The sequence below is a fragment of the Coregonus lavaretus genome (assembly GCF_964263955.1).
Source record: "Coregonus lavaretus genome assembly, chromosome: 31".
Taxonomy (NCBI): domain Eukaryota; kingdom Metazoa; phylum Chordata; class Actinopteri; order Salmoniformes; family Salmonidae; genus Coregonus; species Coregonus lavaretus.
The window spans coordinates 1,717,449-1,739,964 of NC_140018.1; the positions used below are offsets into that span (position 1 = coordinate 1,717,449).

A 22,516-nucleotide genomic window follows, 5' to 3' on the forward strand; every position below is an offset into this window, starting at 1 on the left:
AAGCGGTAGAGGTCTGGTCTGAAGCAGTAGAGGTCTGGTCTGAAGCAGTAGAGGTCTGGTCTGAAGTAGTAGAGGTCTGGTCTGAAGCAGTAGAGGTCTGGTCTGAAGCAGTAGAGGTCTGAAGCGGTAGAGGTCTGGTCAGAAGCAGTAGAGGTCTGGTCTGAAGCAGTAGGGGTCTGGTCTGAAGCAGTAGGGGTCTAGTCTGAAGCAGTAGAGGTCTGGTCTGAAGCGGTAGAGGTCTGGTCTGAAGCGGTAGAGGTCTGGTATGAAACGGTAGAGGTCTGAAGCAGTAGAGGTCTGGTCTGAAGCAGTAGAGGTCTGGTCTGAAGCAGTAGAGGTCTGGTCTGAAGCAGTAGGGGTCTGGTCTGAAGCAGTAGAGGTCTGGTCTGAAGCGGTAGAGGTCTGGTCTGAAGCAGTAGAGGTCTGAAGCAGTAGAGGTCTGGTCTGAAGAAGTAGAGGTCTGGTCTGAAGCAGTAGGGGTCTGGTCTGAAGCAGTAGAGGTCTGGTCTGAAGCAGTAGAGGTCCGAAGTAGTAGAGGTCTGGTCTGAAGCAGTAGAGGTCTGGTCTGAAGCAGTAGAGGTCTGGTCTGAAGCAGTAGAGGTCTGGTCTGAAGCAGTAGAGGTCCGAAGTAGTAGAGGTCTGGTCTGAAGCAGTAGAGGTCTGGTCTGTAAGCAGTAGAGGTCCGAAGTAGTAGAGGTCTGGTCTGAAGCAGTAGAGGTCCGAAGTAGTAGAGGTCTGGTCTGAAGCAGTAGAGGTCTGGTCTGAAGCAGTAGAGGTCTGGTCTGAAGCAGTAGAGGTCTGGTCTGAAGCAGTAGGGGTCTGGTCTGAAGCAGTAGAGGTCTGGTCTGAAGCGGTAGAGGTCTGGTCTGAAGCAGTAGAGGTCTGAAGCAGTAGAGGTCTGGTCTGAAGCAGTAGAGGTCTGGTCTGAAGCAGTAGGGGTCTGGTCTGAAGCAGTAGAGGTCTGGTCTGAAGCAGTAGAGGTCCGAAGTAGTAGAGGTCTGGTCTGAAGCAGTAGAGGTCTGGTCTGAAGCAGTAGAGGTCTGGTCTGAAGCAGTAGAGGTCCGAAGTAGTAGAGGTCTGGTCTGAAGCAGTAGAGGTCTGGTCTGTAAGCAGTAGAGGTCCGAAGTAGTAGAGGTCTGGTCTGAAGCAGTAGAGGTCCGAAGTAGTAGAGGTCTGGTCTGAAGCAGTAGAGGTCTGGTCTGAAGCAGTAGAGGTCTGGTATGAAACGGTAGAGGTCTGAAGCAGTAGAGGTCTGGTCTGAAGAAGTAGAGGTCTGGTCTGAAGCAGTAGAGGTCTGGTCTGAAGCAGTAGAGGTCTGGTCTGAAGCAGTAGAGGTCTGGTCTGAAGCAGTAGAGGTCTGGTCTGAAGCAGTAGAGGTCCGAAGTAGTAGAGGTCTGGTCTGAAGCAGTAGAGGTCTGATCTGAAGCAGTAGAGGTCTGGTCTGAAGCAGTAGAGGTCTGGTCTGAAGCAGTAGAGGTCTGGTCTGAAGCAGTAGAGGTCTGGTCTGAAGCAGTAGAGGTCTGGTCTGAAGCAGTAGAGGTCCGAAGTAGTAGAGGTCTGGTCTGAAGCAGTAGAGGTCTGATCTGAAGCAGTAGAGGTCTGGTCTGAAGCAGTAGAGGTCTGGTCTGAAGCAGTAGAGGTCTGGTCTGAAGCAGTAGAGGTCTGGTCTGAAGCAGTAGAGGTCTGGTCTGAAGCAGTAGAGGTCTGGTCTGAAGCAGTAGAGGTCCGAAGTAGTAGAGGTCTGGTCTGAAGCAGTAGAGGTCCGAAGTAGTAGAGGTCTGGTCTGAAGCAGTAGAGGTCCGAAGTAGTAGAGGTCTGGTCTGAAGCAGTAGAGGTCTGGTCTGAAGCAGTAGGGGTCTGGTCTGAAGCAGTAGAGGGCTGGTCTGAAGCAATAGAGGTCTGGTTTTAAGCGGTAGAGGTCTGGTCTGAAGCGGTAGAGGTCTGATCTGAAGCAGTAGAGGTCTGGTCTGAAGCAGTAGCGGTCTGGTCTGGTCTGCAGTAAAATAGATATAGTCTGGTCTGGTCTGTAGTAAAACAGATCTAGTCTGGTCTGGTCTGTAGTAAAACAGATCTAGTCTGGTCTGGAGTAAAACAGATCTAGTCTGGTCTGGTCTATAGTAAAACAGATCTAGTCTGGTCTGGTCTGTAGTAAAACAGATCTAGTCTGGTCTGGTCTGTAGTAAAACAGATCTAGTCTGGTCTGTAGTAAAACAGATCTAGTCTGGTCTGTAGTAAAACAGATCTGGTCTGGTCTGTAGTAAAACAGATCTAGTCTGGTCTGTAGTAAAACAGATCTAGTCTGGTCTGGTCTGTGGTAAAACAGATCTAGTCTGGTCTGTAGTAAAAACAGATCTAGGCTGGTCTGGTCTGAAGTAAAACAGATCTAGTAAAGGTCTGGTCTGTAGTAAAACAGATCTAGTCTGGTCTGGTCTGTAGTAAAACAGATCTAGTCTGGTCTGGTCTGGTCTGTGGTAAAACAGATCTAGTCTGGTCTGGAGTAAAACTGATCTAGTAAAGGTCTGGTCTGTAGTAAAACAGATCTAGTCTGGTCTGGTCTGTAGTAAAACAGATCTAGTCTGGTCTGAAGTAAAACAGATCTAGTAAAGGTCTGGTCTGTAGTAAAACAGATCTAGACTGGTCTGGTCTGTAGTAAAACAGATCTAGTCTGGTCTGGTCTGGTCTGTGGTAAAACAGATCTAGTCTGGTCTGGTCTGTAGTAAAACAGATCGAGTCTGGTCTGGTCTGTAGTAAAACAGATCTAGTCTGGTCTGTAGTAAAAACAGATCTAGTCTGGTCTGGTCTGAAGTAAAACAGATCTAGTAAAGGTCTGGTCTGTAGTAAAACAGATCTAGTCTGGTCTGGTCTGTAGTAAAACAGATCTAGTCTGGTCTGGTCTTAAGTAAAACAGATCTAGTAAAGGTCTGGTCTGTAGTAAAACAGATCTAGTCTGGTCTGGTCTGTATTAAACAGATCTAGTCTGGTCTGGTCTGTGGTAAAACAGATCTAGTCTGGTCTGGTCTGTAGTAAAACAGATCTAGTAAGGGTCTGGTCTGTAGTAAAACAGATCTAGTCTGGTCTGGTCTGTAGTAAAACAGATCTAGTCTGGTCTGGTCTGTAGTAAAACAGATCTAGTCTGGTCTGGTCTGATGTAAAACAGATCTAGTAAAGGTCTGGTCTGTAGTAAAACAGATCTAGTCTGGTCTGGTCTGTAGTAAAACAGATCTAGTCTGGTCTGGTCTGAAGTAAAACAGATCTAGTAAAGGTCTGGTCTGTAGTAAAACAGATCTAGTCTGGTCTGGTCTGTAGTAAAACAGATCTAGTCTAGTCTGGTCTGGTCTGTAGTAAAACAGATCTAGTCTGGTCTGGTCTGGTCTGTGGTAAAACAGATCTAGTCTGGTCTGGTCTGAAGTAAAACAGATCTAGTAAAGGTCTGGTCTGTAGTAAAACAGATCTAGTCTGGTCTGGTCTGTAGTAAAACAGATCTAGTCTGGTCTGGTCTGAAGTAAAACAGATCTAGTAAAGGTCTGTAGTAAAACAGATCTAGTCTGGTCTGGTCTGTAGTAAAACAGATCTAGTCTGGTCTAGTCTGGTCTGTGGTAAAACAGATCTAGTCTGGTCTGGTCTGAAGTAAAACAGATCTAGTAAAGGTCTGGTCTGTAGTAAAACAGATCTAGTCTGGTCTGGTCTGTAGTAAAACAGATCTAGTCTTGTCGAGTGGCGCAGTGTCTAAGGCACTGCATCGCAATGCTAGCTGTGCCACTAGAGATCCTGGTTCGAATCCAGGCTCTGCTGTAGCTGGCCGCAACCGGGAGACCAATGGGCCGGCGCACAATTGGCCCAGGGTAGGGGAGGGAATGGCCGGCAGGGAGGTAGCTCAGTTGGTAGAGCATGGCGTTTGCAACGCCAGGGTTGTGGGTTCGATTCCCACGGGGGGCCAGTATGAAAAAAAAAAGAATAAATAAATAAATAAAGAATAAACAAACAAACAAAAAATGAATAATGTATGCACTAACTGTAAGTCGCTCTGGATAAGAGCGTCTGCTAAATGACGTAAATGTAAATGTCTGGTCTGGTCTGAAGTAAAACAGATCTAGTAAAGGTCTGGTCTGTAGTAAAACAGATCTAGTCTCGTCTGAAACAGATCTAGTCTGGTCTGGTCTGAAGTAAAACAGATCTAGTCTGGTCTGTAGTAAAACAGATCTAGTCTGGTCTGTTGTAAAAACAGAACTAGTCTGGTCTGAAGTAAAACAGATCTAGTAAAGGTCTGGTCTGTAGTAAAACAGATCTAGTCTGGTCTGGTCTGAAGTAAAACAGATCTAGTAAAGGTCTGGTCTGTAGTAAAACAGATATAGTCTGGTCTGTAGTAAAACAGATCTAGTCTGGTCTGGTCTGAAGTAAAACAGATCTAGTAAAGGTCTGGTCTGTAGTAAAACAGATCTAGTCTGGTCTGTAGTAAAACAGATCTAGTCTGGTCTGGTCTGGTCTGTGGTAAAACAGATCTAGTCTGGTCTGGTCTGTAGTAAAACAGATCTAGTAAAGGTCTGGTCTGTAGTAAAACAGATCTAGTCTGGTCTGTGATAAAACAGATCTAGTCTGGTCTGGTCTGGTCTGTGGTAAAACAGATCTAGTCTGGTCTGGTCTGTAGTAAAACAGATCTAGTAAAGGTCTGGTCTGTAGTAAAACAGATCTAGTCTGTTCTGTAGTAAAACAGATCTAGTCTGGTCTGGTCTGAAGTAAAACAGATCTAGTAAAGGTCTGGTCTGTAGTAAAACAGATCTAGTCTGGTCTGTAGTAAAACAGATCTAGTCTGGTCTGGTCTGTGGTAAAACAGATCTAGTCTGGTCTGAAGTAAAAGAGATCTAGTAAAGGTCTGGTCTGCAGTAAAACAGATCTAGTCTGGTCTGTTGTAAAAACAGAACTAGTCTGGTCTGAAGTAAAACAGATCTAGTAAAGGTCTGGTCTGTAGTAAAACAGATCTAGTCTGGTCTGGTCTGAAGTAAAACAGATCTAGTAAAGGTCTGGTCTGTAGTAAAACAGATATAGTCTGGTCTGTAGTAAAGCAGATCTAGTCTGGTCTGTGATAAAACAGATCTAGTCTGGTCTGGTCTGGTCTGTGGTAAAACAGATCTAGTCTGGTCTGGTCTGTAGTAAAACAGATCTAGTAAAGGTCTGGTCTGTAGTAAAACAGATCTAGTCTGGTCTGTAGTAAAACAGATCTAGTCTGGTCTGGTCTGAAGTAAAACAGATCTAGTAAAGGTCTGGTCTGTAGTAAAACAGATCTAGTCTGGTCTGTAGTAAGACAGATCTAGTCTGGTCTGGTCTGGTCTGTGGTAAAACAGATCTAGTCTGGTCTGAAGTAAAACAGATCTAGTAAAGGTCTGGTCTGCAGTAAAACAGATCTAGTCTGGTCTGGTCTGTAGTAAAACAGATCTAGTCTGGTCTGGTCTGGTCTGTGGTAAAACAGATCTAGTCTAGTCTGGTCTGAAGTAAAACAGATCTAGTAAAGGTCTGGTCTGTAGTAAAACAGATCTAGTCTGGTCTGGTCTGTAGTAAAACAGATCTAGTCTGGTCTGAAACAGATCTAGTCTGGTCTGGTCTGTAGTAAAACATATCTAGTCTGGTCTGTAGTAAAACATATCTAGTCTGGTCTTTAGTAAAACAGATCTAGTAGAGATTTGGTCTGTAGTAAAACAGATCTAGTACAGATCTGGTCTGTAGTAAAACAGATCTAGTCTGGTCTGGTCTGTAGTAAAAACAGATCTAGTAGAGATCTGGTCTGTAGTAAAAACAGATCTAGTAGAGATCTGGTCTGTAGTAAAACAGATCTAGTAGAGATCTGGTCTGTAGTAAAACAGATCTAGTAGAGATCTGGTCTGTAGTAAAACAGATCTAGTCTGGTCTGGTCTGTAGTCAAACAGATCTAGTAGAGATCTGGTCTGTAGTAAAACAGATCTAGTAGAGATCTGGTCTGTAGTAAAACAGATCTAGTCTGGTCTGGTCTGTAGTAAACAGATCAAGTCTGGTCTGGTCTGTAGTAAAACAGATTTGGTCTGGTTTGTAGTAAAACAGATCTAGTCTGGTCTGGTCTGGTCTGTGGTAAAACAGATCTAGTCTGGTCTGGTCTGTAGTAAAACAGATCTAGTCTGGTCTGGTCTGTAGTAAAACAGATCTAGTCTGGTCTGGTCTGGTCTGTGGTAAAACAGATCTAGTCTGGTCTGGTCTGAAGTAAAACAGATCTAGTAAAGGTCTGGTCTGTAGTAAAACAGATATAGTCTGGTCTGTAGTAAAGCAGATCTAGTCTGGTCTGTGATAAAACAGATCTAGTCTGGTCTGGTCTGGTCTGTGGTAAAACAGATCTAGTCTGGTCTGGTCTGTAGTAAAACAGATCTAGTAAAGGTCTGGTCTGTAGTAAAACAGATCTAGTCTGGTCTGTAGTAAAACAGATCTAGTCTGGTCTGGTCTGAAGTAAAACAGATCTAGTAAAGGTCTGGTCTGTAGTAAAACAGATCTAGTCTGGTCTGTAGTAAGACAGATCTAGTCTGGTCTGGTCTGGTCTGTGGTAAAACAGATCTAGTCTGGTCTGAAGTAAAACAGATCTAGTAAAGGTCTGGTCTGCAGTAAAACAGATCTAGTCTGGTCTGGTCTGTAGTAAAACAGATCTAGTCTGGTCTGGTCTGGTCTGTGGTAAAACAGATCTAGTCTAGTCTGGTCTGAAGTAAAACAGATCTAGTAAAGGTCTGGTCTGTAGTAAAACAGATCTAGTCTGGTCTGGTCTGTAGTAAAACAGATCTAGTCTGGTCTGAAACAGATCTAGTCTGGTCTGGTCTGTAGTAAAACATATCTAGTCTGGTCTGTAGTAAAACATATCTAGTCTGGTCTTTAGTAAAACAGATCTAGTAGAGATTTGGTCTGTAGTAAAACAGATCTAGTACAGATCTGGTCTGTAGTAAAACAGATCTAGTCTGGTCTGGTCTGTAGTAAAAACAGATCTAGTAGAGATCTGGTCTGTAGTAAAAACAGATCTAGTAGAGATCTGGTCTGTAGTAAAACAGATCTAGTAGAGATCTGGTCTGTAGTAAAACAGATCTAGTAGAGATCTGGTCTGTAGTAAAACAGATCTAGTCTGGTCTGGTCTGTAGTCAAACAGATCTAGTAGAGATCTGGTCTGTAGTAAAACAGATCTAGTAGAGATCTGGTCTGTAGTAAAACAGATCTAGTCTGGTCTGGTCTGTAGTAAACAGATCAAGTCTGGTCTGGTCTGTAGTAAAACAGATTTGGTCTGGTTTGTAGTAAAACAGATCTAGTCTGGTCTGGTCTGGTCTGTGGTAAAACAGATCTAGTCTGGTCTGGTCTGTAGTAAAACAGATCTAGTCTGGTCTGGTCTGTAGTAAAACAGATCTAGTCTGGTCTGGTCTGGTCTGTGGTAAAACAGATCTAGTCTGGTCTGGTCTGAAGTAAAACAGATCTAGTAAAGGTCTGGTCTGTAGTAAAACAGATCTAGTCTGGTCTGGTCTGTAGTAAAACAGATCTAGTCTGGTCTGGTCTGGTCTGTGGTAAAACAGATCTAGTCTGGTCTGGTCTGAAGTAAAACAGATCTAGTAAAGGTCTGGTCTGTAGTAAAACAGCTCTAGTCTGGTCTGTAGTAAAACAGATCTAGTCTGGTCTGGTCTGAAGTAAAACAGATCTAGTCTGGTCTGGAGTAAAACAGATCTAGTCTGGTCTGGTCTGTAGTAAAACAGATATAGTCTGGTCTGGTCTGTAGTAAAACAGATATAGTCTGGTCTGGAGTAAAACAGATCTAGTCTGGTCTGTAGTAAAACAGATATAGTCTGGTCTGGTCTGGTCTGTGGTAAAACAGATCTAGTCTGGTCTGGTCTGAAGTAAAACAGATCTAGTAAAGGTCTGGTCTGTAGTAAAACAGATCTAGTCTGGTCTGGTCTGTAGTAAAACAGATCTAGTCTTGTCTGGTCTGGTCTGTGGTAAAACAGATCTAGTCTAGTCTGGTCTGAAGTAAAACAGATCTAGTAAAGGTCTGGTCTGTAGTAAAACAGATCTAGTCTGGTCTGAAACAGAACTAGTCTGGTCTGGTCTGAAGTAAAACAGATCTAGTAAAGGTCTGGTCTGTAGTAAAACAGATCTAGTCTGGTCTGGTCTGTAGTAAAACAGATCTAGTCTGGTCTGAAGTAAAACAGATATAGTAAAGGTCTGGTCTGTAGTAAAACAGATCTAGTAAAGGTCTGGTCTGTAGTAAAACAGATCTAGTCTGGTCTGGTCTGTAGTAAAACAGATCTAGTCTGGTCTGGTCTGTAGTAAAACAGATCTAGTCTGGTCTGGTCTGGTCTGTGGTAAAACAGATCTAGTCTGCTCTGGTCTGGTCTGTGGTAAAACAGATCTAGTCTGGTCTGGTCTGTAGTAAAACAGATCTAGTAAAGGTCTGGTCTGTAGTAAAACAGATCTAGTCTGGTCTGGTCTGTAGTAAAATAGATCTAGTCTGGTCTTTTCTGAAGTAAAACAGATCTAGTAAAGGTCTGGTCTGTAGTAAAACAGATCTAGTATGGTCTGGTCTGTAGTAAAACAGATCTAGTCTGGTCTGGTCTGGTCTGTGGTAAAACAGATCTAGTTTGGTCTGAAGTAAAACAGATCTAGTAAAGGTCTGGTCTGTAGTAAAACAGATCTAGTCTGGTCTGGTCTGTAGTAAAACAGATCTAGTCTGGTCTGGTCTGGTCTGTGGTAAAACAGATCTAGTCTAGTCTGGTCTGAAGTAAAACAGATCTAGTCTGGTCTGGTCTGTAGTAAAACAGATCTAGTCTGGTCTGAAACGGATCTAGTCTGGTCTGGTCTGAAGTAAAACAGATCTAGTCTGGTCTGGTCTGTAGTAAAACAGATCTAGTCTGGTCTGGTCTGTAGTAAAACAGATCTAGTCTGGTCTGGTCTGTAGTAAAACAGATCTAGTCTGGTCTGGTCTGAAGTAAAACAGATCTAGTAAAGGTCTGGTCTGTAGTAAAACAGATCTAGTCTGGTCTGGTCTGTAGTAAAACAGATCTAGTCTGGTCTGGTCTGAAGTAAAACAGATCTAGTAAAGGTCTGTAGTAAAACAGATCTAGTCTGGTCTGGTCTGTAGTAAAACAGATCTAGTCTGGTCTAGTCTGGTCTGTGGTAAAACAGATCTAGTCTGGTCTGGTCTGAAGTAAAACAGATCTAGTAAAGGTCTGGTCTGTAGTAAAACAGATCTAGTCTGGTCTGGTCTGTAGTAAAACAGATCTAGTCTTGTCGAGTGGCGCAGTGTCTAAGGCACTGCATCGCAATGCTAGCTGTGCCACTAGAGATCCTGGTTCGAATCCAGGCTCTGCTGTAGCTGGCCGCAACCGGGAGACCAATGGGCCGGCGCACAATTGGCCCAGGGTAGGGGAGGGAATGGCCGGCAGGGAGGTAGCTCAGTTGGTAGAGCATGGCGTTTGCAACGCCAGGGTTGTGGGTTCGATTCCCACGGGGGGCCAGTATGAAAAAAAAAAGAATAAATAAATAAATAAAGAATAAACAAACAAACAAAAAATGAATAATGTATGCACTAACTGTAAGTCGCTCTGGATAAGAGCGTCTGCTAAATGACGTAAATGTAAATGTCTGGTCTGGTCTGAAGTAAAACAGATCTAGTAAAGGTCTGGTCTGTAGTAAAACAGATCTAGTCTCGTCTGAAACAGATCTAGTCTGGTCTGGTCTGAAGTAAAACAGATCTAGTCTGGTCTGTAGTAAAACAGATCTAGTCTGGTCTGTTGTAAAAACAGAACTAGTCTGGTCTGAAGTAAAACAGATCTAGTAAAGGTCTGGTCTGTAGTAAAACAGATCTAGTCTGGTCTGGTCTGAAGTAAAACAGATCTAGTAAAGGTCTGGTCTGTAGTAAAACAGATATAGTCTGGTCTGTAGTAAAACAGATCTAGTCTGGTCTGGTCTGAAGTAAAACAGATCTAGTAAAGGTCTGGTCTGTAGTAAAACAGATCTAGTCTGGTCTGTAGTAAAACAGATCTAGTCTGGTCTGGTCTGGTCTGTGGTAAAACAGATCTAGTCTGGTCTGGTCTGTAGTAAAACAGATCTAGTAAAGGTCTGGTCTGTAGTAAAACAGATCTAGTCTGGTCTGTGATAAAACAGATCTAGTCTGGTCTGGTCTGGTCTGTGGTAAAACAGATCTAGTCTGGTCTGGTCTGTAGTAAAACAGATCTAGTAAAGGTCTGGTCTGTAGTAAAACAGATCTAGTCTGTTCTGTAGTAAAACAGATCTAGTCTGGTCTGGTCTGAAGTAAAACAGATCTAGTAAAGGTCTGGTCTGTAGTAAAACAGATCTAGTCTGGTCTGTAGTAAAACAGATCTAGTCTGGTCTGGTCTGTGGTAAAACAGATCTAGTCTGGTCTGAAGTAAAAGAGATCTAGTAAAGGTCTGGTCTGCAGTAAAACAGATCTAGTCTGGTCTGTTGTAAAAACAGAACTAGTCTGGTCTGAAGTAAAACAGATCTAGTAAAGGTCTGGTCTGTAGTAAAACAGATCTAGTCTGGTCTGGTCTGAAGTAAAACAGATCTAGTAAAGGTCTGGTCTGTAGTAAAACAGATATAGTCTGGTCTGTAGTAAAGCAGATCTAGTCTGGTCTGTGATAAAACAGATCTAGTCTGGTCTGGTCTGGTCTGTGGTAAAACAGATCTAGTCTGGTCTGGTCTGTAGTAAAACAGATCTAGTAAAGGTCTGGTCTGTAGTAAAACAGATCTAGTCTGGTCTGTAGTAAAACAGATCTAGTCTGGTCTGGTCTGAAGTAAAACAGATCTAGTAAAGGTCTGGTCTGTAGTAAAACAGATCTAGTCTGGTCTGTAGTAAGACAGATCTAGTCTGGTCTGGTCTGGTCTGTGGTAAAACAGATCTAGTCTGGTCTGAAGTAAAACAGATCTAGTAAAGGTCTGGTCTGCAGTAAAACAGATCTAGTCTGGTCTGGTCTGTAGTAAAACAGATCTAGTCTGGTCTGGTCTGGTCTGTGGTAAAACAGATCTAGTCTAGTCTGGTCTGAAGTAAAACAGATCTAGTAAAGGTCTGGTCTGTAGTAAAACAGATCTAGTCTGGTCTGGTCTGTAGTAAAACAGATCTAGTCTGGTCTGAAACAGATCTAGTCTGGTCTGGTCTGTAGTAAAACATATCTAGTCTGGTCTGTAGTAAAACATATCTAGTCTGGTCTTTAGTAAAACAGATCTAGTAGAGATTTGGTCTGTAGTAAAACAGATCTAGTACAGATCTGGTCTGTAGTAAAACAGATCTAGTCTGGTCTGGTCTGTAGTAAAAACAGATCTAGTAGAGATCTGGTCTGTAGTAAAAACAGATCTAGTAGAGATCTGGTCTGTAGTAAAACAGATCTAGTAGAGATCTGGTCTGTAGTAAAACAGATCTAGTAGAGATCTGGTCTGTAGTAAAACAGATCTAGTCTGGTCTGGTCTGTAGTCAAACAGATCTAGTAGAGATCTGGTCTGTAGTAAAACAGATCTAGTAGAGATCTGGTCTGTAGTAAAACAGATCTAGTCTGGTCTGGTCTGTAGTAAACAGATCAAGTCTGGTCTGGTCTGTAGTAAAACAGATTTGGTCTGGTTTGTAGTAAAACAGATCTAGTCTGGTCTGGTCTGGTCTGTGGTAAAACAGATCTAGTCTGGTCTGGTCTGTAGTAAAACAGATCTAGTCTGGTCTGGTCTGTAGTAAAACAGATCTAGTCTGGTCTGGTCTGGTCTGTGGTAAAACAGATCTAGTCTGGTCTGGTCTGAAGTAAAACAGATCTAGTAAAGGTCTGGTCTGTAGTAAAACAGATATAGTCTGGTCTGTAGTAAAGCAGATCTAGTCTGGTCTGTGATAAAACAGATCTAGTCTGGTCTGGTCTGGTCTGTGGTAAAACAGATCTAGTCTGGTCTGGTCTGTAGTAAAACAGATCTAGTAAAGGTCTGGTCTGTAGTAAAACAGATCTAGTCTGGTCTGTAGTAAAACAGATCTAGTCTGGTCTGGTCTGAAGTAAAACAGATCTAGTAAAGGTCTGGTCTGTAGTAAAACAGATCTAGTCTGGTCTGTAGTAAGACAGATCTAGTCTGGTCTGGTCTGGTCTGTGGTAAAACAGATCTAGTCTGGTCTGAAGTAAAACAGATCTAGTAAAGGTCTGGTCTGCAGTAAAACAGATCTAGTCTGGTCTGGTCTGTAGTAAAACAGATCTAGTCTGGTCTGGTCTGGTCTGTGGTAAAACAGATCTAGTCTAGTCTGGTCTGAAGTAAAACAGATCTAGTAAAGGTCTGGTCTGTAGTAAAACAGATCTAGTCTGGTCTGGTCTGTAGTAAAACAGATCTAGTCTGGTCTGAAACAGATCTAGTCTGGTCTGGTCTGTAGTAAAACATATCTAGTCTGGTCTGTAGTAAAACATATCTAGTCTGGTCTTTAGTAAAACAGATCTAGTAGAGATTTGGTCTGTAGTAAAACAGATCTAGTACAGATCTGGTCTGTAGTAAAACAGATCTAGTCTGGTCTGGTCTGTAGTAAAAACAGATCTAGTAGAGATCTGGTCTGTAGTAAAAACAGATCTAGTAGAGATCTGGTCTGTAGTAAAACAGATCTAGTAGAGATCTGGTCTGTAGTAAAACAGATCTAGTAGAGATCTGGTCTGTAGTAAAACAGATCTAGTCTGGTCTGGTCTGTAGTCAAACAGATCTAGTAGAGATCTGGTCTGTAGTAAAACAGATCTAGTAGAGATCTGGTCTGTAGTAAAACAGATCTAGTCTGGTCTGGTCTGTAGTAAACAGATCAAGTCTGGTCTGGTCTGTAGTAAAACAGATTTGGTCTGGTTTGTAGTAAAACAGATCTAGTCTGGTCTGGTCTGGTCTGTGGTAAAACAGATCTAGTCTGGTCTGGTCTGTAGTAAAACAGATCTAGTCTGGTCTGGTCTGTAGTAAAACAGATCTAGTCTGGTCTGGTCTGGTCTGTGGTAAAACAGATCTAGTCTGGTCTGGTCTGAAGTAAAACAGATCTAGTAAAGGTCTGGTCTGTAGTAAAACAGATCTAGTCTGGTCTGGTCTGTAGTAAAACAGATCTAGTCTGGTCTGGTCTGGTCTGTGGTAAAACAGATCTAGTCTGGTCTGGTCTGAAGTAAAACAGATCTAGTAAAGGTCTGGTCTGTAGTAAAACAGCTCTAGTCTGGTCTGTAGTAAAACAGATCTAGTCTGGTCTGGTCTGAAGTAAAACAGATCTAGTCTGGTCTGGAGTAAAACAGATCTAGTCTGGTCTGGTCTGTAGTAAAACAGATATAGTCTGGTCTGGTCTGTAGTAAAACAGATATAGTCTGGTCTGGAGTAAAACAGATCTAGTCTGGTCTGTAGTAAAACAGATATAGTCTGGTCTGGTCTGGTCTGTGGTAAAACAGATCTAGTCTGGTCTGGTCTGAAGTAAAACAGATCTAGTAAAGGTCTGGTCTGTAGTAAAACAGATCTAGTCTGGTCTGGTCTGTAGTAAAACAGATCTAGTCTTGTCTGGTCTGGTCTGTGGTAAAACAGATCTAGTCTAGTCTGGTCTGAAGTAAAACAGATCTAGTAAAGGTCTGGTCTGTAGTAAAACAGATCTAGTCTGGTCTGAAACAGAACTAGTCTGGTCTGGTCTGAAGTAAAACAGATCTAGTAAAGGTCTGGTCTGTAGTAAAACAGATCTAGTCTGGTCTGGTCTGTAGTAAAACAGATCTAGTCTGGTCTGAAGTAAAACAGATATAGTAAAGGTCTGGTCTGTAGTAAAACAGATCTAGTAAAGGTCTGGTCTGTAGTAAAACAGATCTAGTCTGGTCTGGTCTGTAGTAAAACAGATCTAGTCTGGTCTGGTCTGTAGTAAAACAGATCTAGTCTGGTCTGGTCTGGTCTGTGGTAAAACAGATCTAGTCTGCTCTGGTCTGGTCTGTGGTAAAACAGATCTAGTCTGGTCTGGTCTGTAGTAAAACAGATCTAGTAAAGGTCTGGTCTGTAGTAAAACAGATCTAGTCTGGTCTGGTCTGTAGTAAAATAGATCTAGTCTGGTCTTTTCTGAAGTAAAACAGATCTAGTAAAGGTCTGGTCTGTAGTAAAACAGATCTAGTATGGTCTGGTCTGTAGTAAAACAGATCTAGTCTGGTCTGGTCTGGTCTGTGGTAAAACAGATCTAGTTTGGTCTGAAGTAAAACAGATCTAGTAAAGGTCTGGTCTGTAGTAAAACAGATCTAGTCTGGTCTGGTCTGTAGTAAAACAGATCTAGTCTGGTCTGGTCTGGTCTGTGGTAAAACAGATCTAGTCTAGTCTGGTCTGAAGTAAAACAGATCTAGTCTGGTCTGGTCTGTAGTAAAACAGATCTAGTCTGGTCTGAAACGGATCTAGTCTGGTCTGGTCTGAAGTAAAACAGATCTAGTCTGGTCTGGTCTGTAGTAAAACAGATCTAGTCTGGTCTGGTCTGTAGTAAAACAGATCTAGTCTGGTCTGGTCTGTAGTAAAACAGATCTAGTCTGGTCTGAAACAGATCTAGTCTGGTCTGGTCTGTAGTAAAACATATCTAGTCTGGTCTGTAGTAAAACAGATCTAGTACAGATCTGGTCTGTAGTAAAACAGATCTAGTCTGGTCTGGTCTGTAGTAAAAACAGATCTAGTAGAGATCTGGTCTGTAGTAAAAACACCCCAGTAGAGATCTGGTCTGTAGTAAAACAGATCTAGTAGAGATCTGGTCTGTAGTAAAACAGATCTAGTCTGGTCTGGTCTGTAGTCAAACAGATCTAGTAGAGATCTGGTCTGTAGTAAAACAGATCTAGTAGAGATCTGGTCTGTAGTAAAACAGATCTAGTAGAGATCTGGTCTGTAGTAAAACAGATCTAGTCTGGTCTGGTCTGTAGTAAAATAGATCTAGTCTGGTCTGGTCTGGTCTGTAGTAAAACAGATCGAGTAGAGATCTGGTCTGTAGTAAAACAGATCTAGTCTGGTCTGGTCTGTAGTAAAACAGATCTAGTCTGGTCTGGTCTGTAGTAAAACAGATATAGTCTGGTCTGGTCTGGTCTGTAGTAAAACAGATCTAGTAGAGATCTGGTCTGTAGTAAAACAGATCGAGTAGAGATCTGGTCTGTAGTCAAACAGATCTAGTAGAGATCTGGTCTGTAGTAAAACAGATCTAGTAGAAATCTGGTCTGTAGTAAAACAGATCTAGTAGAGATCTGGTCTGTAGTCAAACAGATCTAGTAGAGATCTGGTCTGTAGTCAAACAGATCTAGTAGAGATCTGGTCTGTAGTAAAACAGATCTAGTAGAAATCTGGTCTATGGTAAAACAGATCTAGTAGAGATCTGGTCTGTAGTAAAACAGATCTAGTAGAGATCTGGTCTGTAGTAAAACAGATCTAGTTGGGTCTGTAGTAAAACAGATCTAGTCTGGTCTGTAGTAAAACAGATCTAGTAGAGATCTGGTCTGTAGTAAAACAGATCTAGATCTGGTCTGTAGTAAAACAGATCTAGCAGCGTGGAACGCACCTTGATCAAGGTGATATAACTTCAGATATTTGATATGAGGAAGTTTGTGCACCTGGCAAAGGGAGGTTCATCATAACACTGTGATGTAATGTCATCATGATATGTCCTCTCTTTCTTTCCACAATCAGGGGTGCCATTTTGGCCAATGGCACTATAACAATGTTGAACCTGTGTGCAGTGTTTTCTTGAGTAATTCAAGCCACTACAAATTCTCAGGTGTAAAGACTAACTCCTACAGCAGTGCCAAGACAGGCTTCCTGGAGTTGGAAGACATTCGAAAAGCTTAGCTCTCTTCCTCTCTGTGGTAAATGGAAGTCTAAAAGTCTGTAGCCAGGCCAGCTGAGGGAAAGGGTGATGTGCACAACAGAGAATATAAAAACGAGGTCTGGTCTGTTGGCTGCTGGCTCCTTCCAGAAAGCAGCGTATGCAGATGTCATTAGTCCCATTGGGGTGAATACTGTATATGCATGATGAGGCGATTGACAACTGACAAGTGTGACCTGCTCTTTTAAGCTCTTATGCACTTTGCACTGTTTTTAACTTTCATTTATAGTTATCTTTTATGTTGTGTTGTGTCTCCTGTGTTTTCTATGTGTATGCAGCTCTCTTGGCCAGAGCTCACCTGGAAAAGAGATGGAAATCTCAATGTGACCTCTCTGATTAAATAAAGGATTTAAAAAAAAAAAAAAAAAAGCTTCTCAACCACACCAAGTATGAGATTATGTGACTCTTTCATTTTGGTCGGTTTGACCACTGTCTTTTCATACGGAGTATTATAATTTTGAAAGTCTTCATATTGAATATTCAGTCAATCTAAACTGGACCTCTCCTGTATAGATGTCTATTGTCACCTTTTCTATATACTACATGGGATAATAGTTTATTAGGATGAGCTAAGTGGCTAAAGAGGAATATCATTAATCAATATTGATTGAGATCATTAATATAGTTTGACCTTTGACCCCAGGGAAAAAAAACTGTAATGTTATGTCTATTCTGGAGGAGGCAGAGCTTTGTAAACAAGAGGAATGGTGTATCCTAAATGGGAGTAGGGTGACGTTGCCCCTAGACACAGATCTAGGGTCAGTTGTGCATTTTTCCCACTAATTGTTAATGTTAGGATTGAGGGATGGGAAGCTGATCCCAGATCTGTCCCCTAGGGGAAACTTCACCCTGGAGCCTCCTCAATATACCTCACTCATTATGTTTGTTTACATTGTAAGTATTTTTGGGCTTCAGAAAATAGGAGGTAAAGGAATAATCAGTGGCAATCTGTCCCTGCTGTGTGTTGTCAGGACCACTTTGTATGATCCAACACAGAGCTATGAGGGAGAGATGGAGGGAGAGAGAGGGGGGAACAAGAGAGAGAGACAGAGAGAGAAAGAGGGGGAGCGAGAGGGGGAGCGAGAGAGAGAGCGAGAGGGGGAGCGAGAGGGGGAGCGGGAGAGAGAGAGAAAGAGGGGGGGAGAGAGAGGGAGAGAGAGAGAGAGAGAGAGAGAGAGAGAGATAGAGGGGGAGAGAGAGAGGGAGAGAGAGAGAGAGAAAGAGGGGGGGAGAGAGAGGGAGAGAGAGAGAGAGAGAGATAGAGAGAGAGAGAGATAGAGGGGGAGAGAGAGAGAGAGAGAGAGAGAGAGAAAGAAAGATGGAGAGAGAGAGGGGGAGGCATTTTACTACAACATGATGCAATAGGGACCATGATGCAATAGGCTTTGCGTCGACCCACAAGGCCTTCTTCCAATTCTTACACACTTAAAAACGCTAACCCTCGCTATATCCCTCACTCTCTCTTTGGTCTCTCTCTACCCCCCCCCCCCCCCCCCCCTCTCACCTCTCTCTCTACCCCCCTCCCTCTCACCTCTCTCTCTTCTCAGAAATTGTGACTCAGACCTCATATTGCTGAATCCCCTCAAAGTATTGACATGTGTCGATATCAGTGTGGTCCTGGACCACTACAGACATTTCATAACGTTATGCCCTGATGTCCACCAAACGTTACCAGCTGTAGTTGTAGGACTGTTTCCATTGCGGTACACTTAATGGCCAGCTCAACTGAAATAATAATGTTTTTTTTTATGGTGCATATTTTAGGTTTGGCTGCGACCGTAAAGCAGTACAGTAAGTGTAATGTGACTGGTGCTGGTGCCAATAATAATGCTATAAAATATGAATAAGAAAACTGACCATAAAGAACCTGAGTGAAGGGGTTTTCTCATATTTAAATCACTAGATTCATAGCCTGGGCCCATACTGTCTGTGCTGCTGTATAAAAAGAGTTAGCTGCAGGCTATAAAATTCAAACGTCTGAGGCTGGAACAATCCAACTGATGATGATGATGATGATGAAGAAGATGAACTGTGTCCCAAAGTTCCAGAGGAGGTCTCTCTCTCACTCACACACACCAGAGGAGGATCTGTTTGCTTCACGTCTCTCCACTGAGGTGGAATGCACCATGCAAGGGCCACAGGGCCAGGTGAGGCGAGAGAGAGTGCACTGTTAACACCAACCACTCCAGTGTGGAAGAACTGACTGAAGCCCTAGCCAAACTTCCCCTGGCACGGAGCAGGCAAACAGTGTGTGTAGGCGATGGGATGGGATCCGACATCCAAGATTGCTACATTTAACAGCCCAGTGGAGGAACTCTACACCCAGCCATTAGCCAAATCTCCCCTGGGGCTGTCAGTGTGTGGAGGGAAGGGGTGATCAGGGATCCCTTTGTTTACATCCCAAATAGCACCCTATTCCATATCTAGTGCACTACTTTTGATGAGGCTCCTATGGGGTAGTAGTGCACTACATAGGGAATAGGGTGCCATTTGGGATGCTATCTAAGCCAGGCTAAAGAGGAGGGAGGTCCATTCCATCAGCCAACTTCTCCTGTCACTTTTAAGACTGAGACAGAGTGAAGGAAAGGGAGGGTGAAGCCCCAGCCAAGCCTCCCCACAGGGCAGAAAGTGGTTGCTTCCCAAATGGCACCCTATTCCGTACATAGTGCACTACTTTAGACCAGGGCCTCTAGGGGAGATATGTAGGTGAGATGATAGGGAATAGGGTGGGGAGTGGATCTCTGATCCGTCTAAGCCAGGCTAAGGAATGGAGGATGTCCTTCCATCTGCTAACTGTTCCTGTCCCTCCGTGTTAACTGTTCCTGTCCCTCCATGTTAACTGTTCCTGTCCCTCCGTGTTAACTGTTCCTGTCCCTCCGTGTTAACTGTTCCTGTCCCTCCATGTTAACTGTTCCTGTCCCTCCGTGTTAACTGTTCCTGTCCCTCCATGTTAACTGTTCCTGTCCCTCCGTGTTAACTGTTCCTGTCCCTCCGTGTTAACTGTTCCTGTCCCTCCGTGTTAACTGTTCCTGTCCTTCCATCTGCTAACTGTTCCTGTCCCTCCGTGTTAACTGTTCCTGTCCCTCCGTGTTAACTGTTCCTGTCCCTCCGTGTTAACTGTTCCTGTCCCTCCGTGTTAACTGTTCCTGTCCCTCCGTGTTAACTGTTCCTGTCCCTCTGTGTTAACTGTTCCTGTCCCTCCGTGTTAACTGTTCCTGTCCCTCCGTGTTAACTGTTCCTGTCCCTCCGTGTTAACTGTTCCTGTCCCTCCATGTTAACTGTTCCTGTCCCTCCATGTTAACTGTTCCTGTCCCCCCATGTTAACTGTTCCCGTCCCCCCATGTTAACTGTTCCCGTCCCCCCATGTTAACTGTTCCCGTCCCCCCATGTTAACTATTCCTGTCCCCCCATGTTAACTATTCCTGTCCCCCCATGTTAACTGTTCCTGTCCCCCTCAGCAAGGCTTCCCCTTCCCCCTCCCCATTCCAATCAGCCTGGGCAGATGTCCCTCTCATTTGGGCCTGGCTGAAACGGAAACGGACACATCTGGGGTGAGGGACTGGGTCCATGGAGAAAAGGAGGAGGGAAGAGGAGGTGGAGGGGGTGTGGGAAGAGGAGGAGTGGGAAGAGGAGGAGTGGGAGGAGGAGGAGTGGGAAGAGGAGGAGGAGTAGGAGGAGTGGGAAGAGGAGGAGTAGGAGGAGTGGAAAGAGGAGGAGTAGGAGGAGTGGGAAGAGGAGGAGGAGTGGGAGGAGTGGAAAGAGGAGGAAGAGGAGGAGTGGGAAGAGGAGGAGTAGGAGGAGTGGGAAGAGGAGGAGTAGGAGGAGTGGAAAGAGGAGGAAGAGTGGGAGGAGTGGAAAGAGGAGGAAGAGGAGGAGTGGGAAGAGGAGGAGTAGGAGGAGTGGGAAGAGGAGGAGTGGGAGGAGGAGGAGGAGTGGGAAGAGGAGGAGTGGGAAGAGGAGGAGTGGGAGGAGTGGGAAGAGGAGGAGGAGTAGGAAGAGGAGGTGTGGGAAGAGTGGGAAGAGGAGGAGTGGGAAGAGGAGGTGTGGGAAGAGGAGGAGTGGGAAGAGGAGGAGGAGTAGGAAGAGGAGGTGTGGGAAGAGTGGGAAGAGGAGGAGTGGGAAGAGGAGGTGTGGGAAGAGGAGGAGTGGGAGGAGTGGGAAGAGGAGGAGTGGGAAGAGGAGGAGTGGGAAGAGGAGGTGCGGGAAGAGGAGGAGTGGGAGGAGTGGGAAGAGGAGGTGTGGGAAGAGGAGGAGGAGTGGGAAGAGGAGGAGTAGGAGGAGTGGGAAGAGGAGGAGGAGATAGACTTTACACAAAACACTAGTCCTCTGGATTGCAATAGTTTGGGGAAAGTGCTGAGGCAATTTCCAGGTTAATCCACAACATAGCTTCTACTACTCCCACATCTCACTGAAGTCCTAGACACATTCCTGAATAAGGCCAATAAAGTGAACTGAAATTAACTGAAATGAAGTTAGCACATCTAAGGCGATCTTATCTAAGGCAACGTCAACAGATATAGTTTCTGAGACATTCCATCTGTGTACTGCAGGTTTTCCCAAACTCGGTCCTCGTGACACCAAGGGGTGCACGTTTTGGTTTTTGCACTACACAGCTGATTCAAATAATCAATTAAAATCACCAAGCTTTTAACATTTTAAAATCAGCCGTGTAGTGTTACCGCAAAAACCAAAACGTGCACCCATTTGGGTCCCGAGGACCGAGTTCGGGAAACCCTAGTCTACTATATCCTATCCACACACTCCATACATGCAATATCATCGTCATGACTACTAGATAAACCACTATTTTTAGGAGTTTCACTGCCCTCCCTCTTGTGATCACGCGCTAGTTTCCCAAATTACGCATTCGGCACGCTCTCTATTCATTGATCTCGTGCATAATGGAGCACCCAACTGCCATAAAAAAAAAAGAGTTTCACACAAAAATAATAATAGAAATTAGCTTATCAACCAAAAGAGCATTTAAAATGAAAAAAATAAAAAAACATAACACGATTTAGCCTACTGTTTTCTGGCGGTCCCTGGACCATGTTGAATTTGTATATCTCTTTGGCATAATATTCGGTCTCCGTGTTGTCTTGGCCGCAACTTTGCTGCCTGTCTCTTCCCAACTCTTCTAGAAGCTCCCTGGTACTGTTATACAACGACTGGATCTGGTAGGAGACCTGACTGGGTCCCAGGGAGTGTGGCGGGCTGGTCAGCCGGAGTTTACTCAGTATCTGTCCCCGTATCGCCTCGAACCTCTTCCGCTTCACATGATCGATATCCACCGTGGCGCAGGTTGACAGAGACAGACTGGTGGTCGCGCAGTTTAGGAGTAAGACAAACAGAAGAGCTTTACCGAGATACATGTTTCTGTTTCTCAATGAGGCATTTGGTTTGGGAAGCACTTCGGTAAACGAAATAGTCTAATAACAGATTCACACCAGCGACTATTTCCCAAGGCTCCTACGCGTAAAAGTATGTTTAAAACTTTCAAATCAACTTCATAGCAGTTTACAAACTATTTTCTCGCACTTTCATTTGGCTTCTTCATACACGTATGTCTCTCCCGAGGAAATCCATTTCGTTGGTTTGTGATCCATAGAAATCCAGCTGTGTATTCAGCCATTAGACATCAATCGCACAGCCCTTCCAAATGAATAAATTCCCCAGCACGGGTCAACCTAAAATCTACCCAGTGCAATAACGGTCTCCATCATCATTCTAGTAACTGAACGCATACCGCCTATTGACTTTTCTTTCTCATTCTTCTTTTCAACGCTTTTCTTTCACTTAGGTCGCCCGACTCGCCTCACAACTGTGCATCCTTCCTTTTTTTTTGTCATAAACAACTTCGTGCCACTTGCCTCTGACCCGCACGCACCTTCTCCTGACAGTGCTCTGCTAAAGTCGCGTTGCAGAGCTATGCGCCTTCAGCACGGGATCACGTTTGTTTTATACGGAAGCTGTGACGTTTTGATGGAGGAGGGACCACATGTTATCTATCCCATAACCGTAACTCTATTCTGTGTAGAAGTTCTCACATCTAGCAGGTAGCTTAGTGGTTAAGAGCATAGTGCCATTAACCGAAAGGTCGCTGGTTCTAATCCCCGACCCGACTAGGTGAAATATCTGTCGATGTGCTCTTGAGCAAGGCACTTAACCCTAATTGCTCCTGTAAGTCGCTCTGGATAAGAGCGTCTGCTAAATGACAAAAAATAAATAAAAATCTCAGATAAAACCTATCATCAGTTCAATAGAATGTGTCATAGCATATGTAATTCCAAACGTTTATCATATTTTATATATTTTTTTAATCGTTTGAAGTGATAAAGTTTAGTTATATTACTTTATTATTACTTTTACCAATGCTGCTTGCTTGTAGCCTACTTTGATAGCATACAATTACTCATCGGGTAATTTTATTGATCTGATTGCTTTAATAATTGTCAGATGAAAATGGCAGAATCGGCATCAGTAATGAACCTGGCACGATCCACTGATGCTCCTGTCCTGTTGAAAGAGACAGTTCGCCCTCTAGTGGAAAATCAAAGGTATTGTAAAGTGAAACGAACCAGACCAAAGCTAACCATTTACATTTTAGTCATTTAGCAGCCGCTCTTATCCAGAGCGACTTAAAGTTAGTGAGTGCATACGTTTTCATACTGG

General features: G+C 43.7%; 1 protein-coding gene across 1 annotated transcript in view; it reads right to left on the bottom strand.

The window, feature by feature from the left end:
• The window catches only part of LOC311106311 (transforming growth factor beta-3 proprotein-like), a 36,073-nt gene extending 14,317 nt beyond the window's left edge, over positions 1-21,756 (bottom strand). Inside the window, exon 1 of the mRNA XM_084148616.1 lies at positions 20,871-21,756. Within this exon, the coding sequence (XP_084004742.1) occupies positions 20,871-21,216 (346 nt within the window). The 5' untranslated portion in view covers positions 21,217-21,756. The remainder of the gene's footprint in view (positions 1-20,870) is intronic.
• Positions 21,757-22,516: the final 760 nt, after the last annotated feature.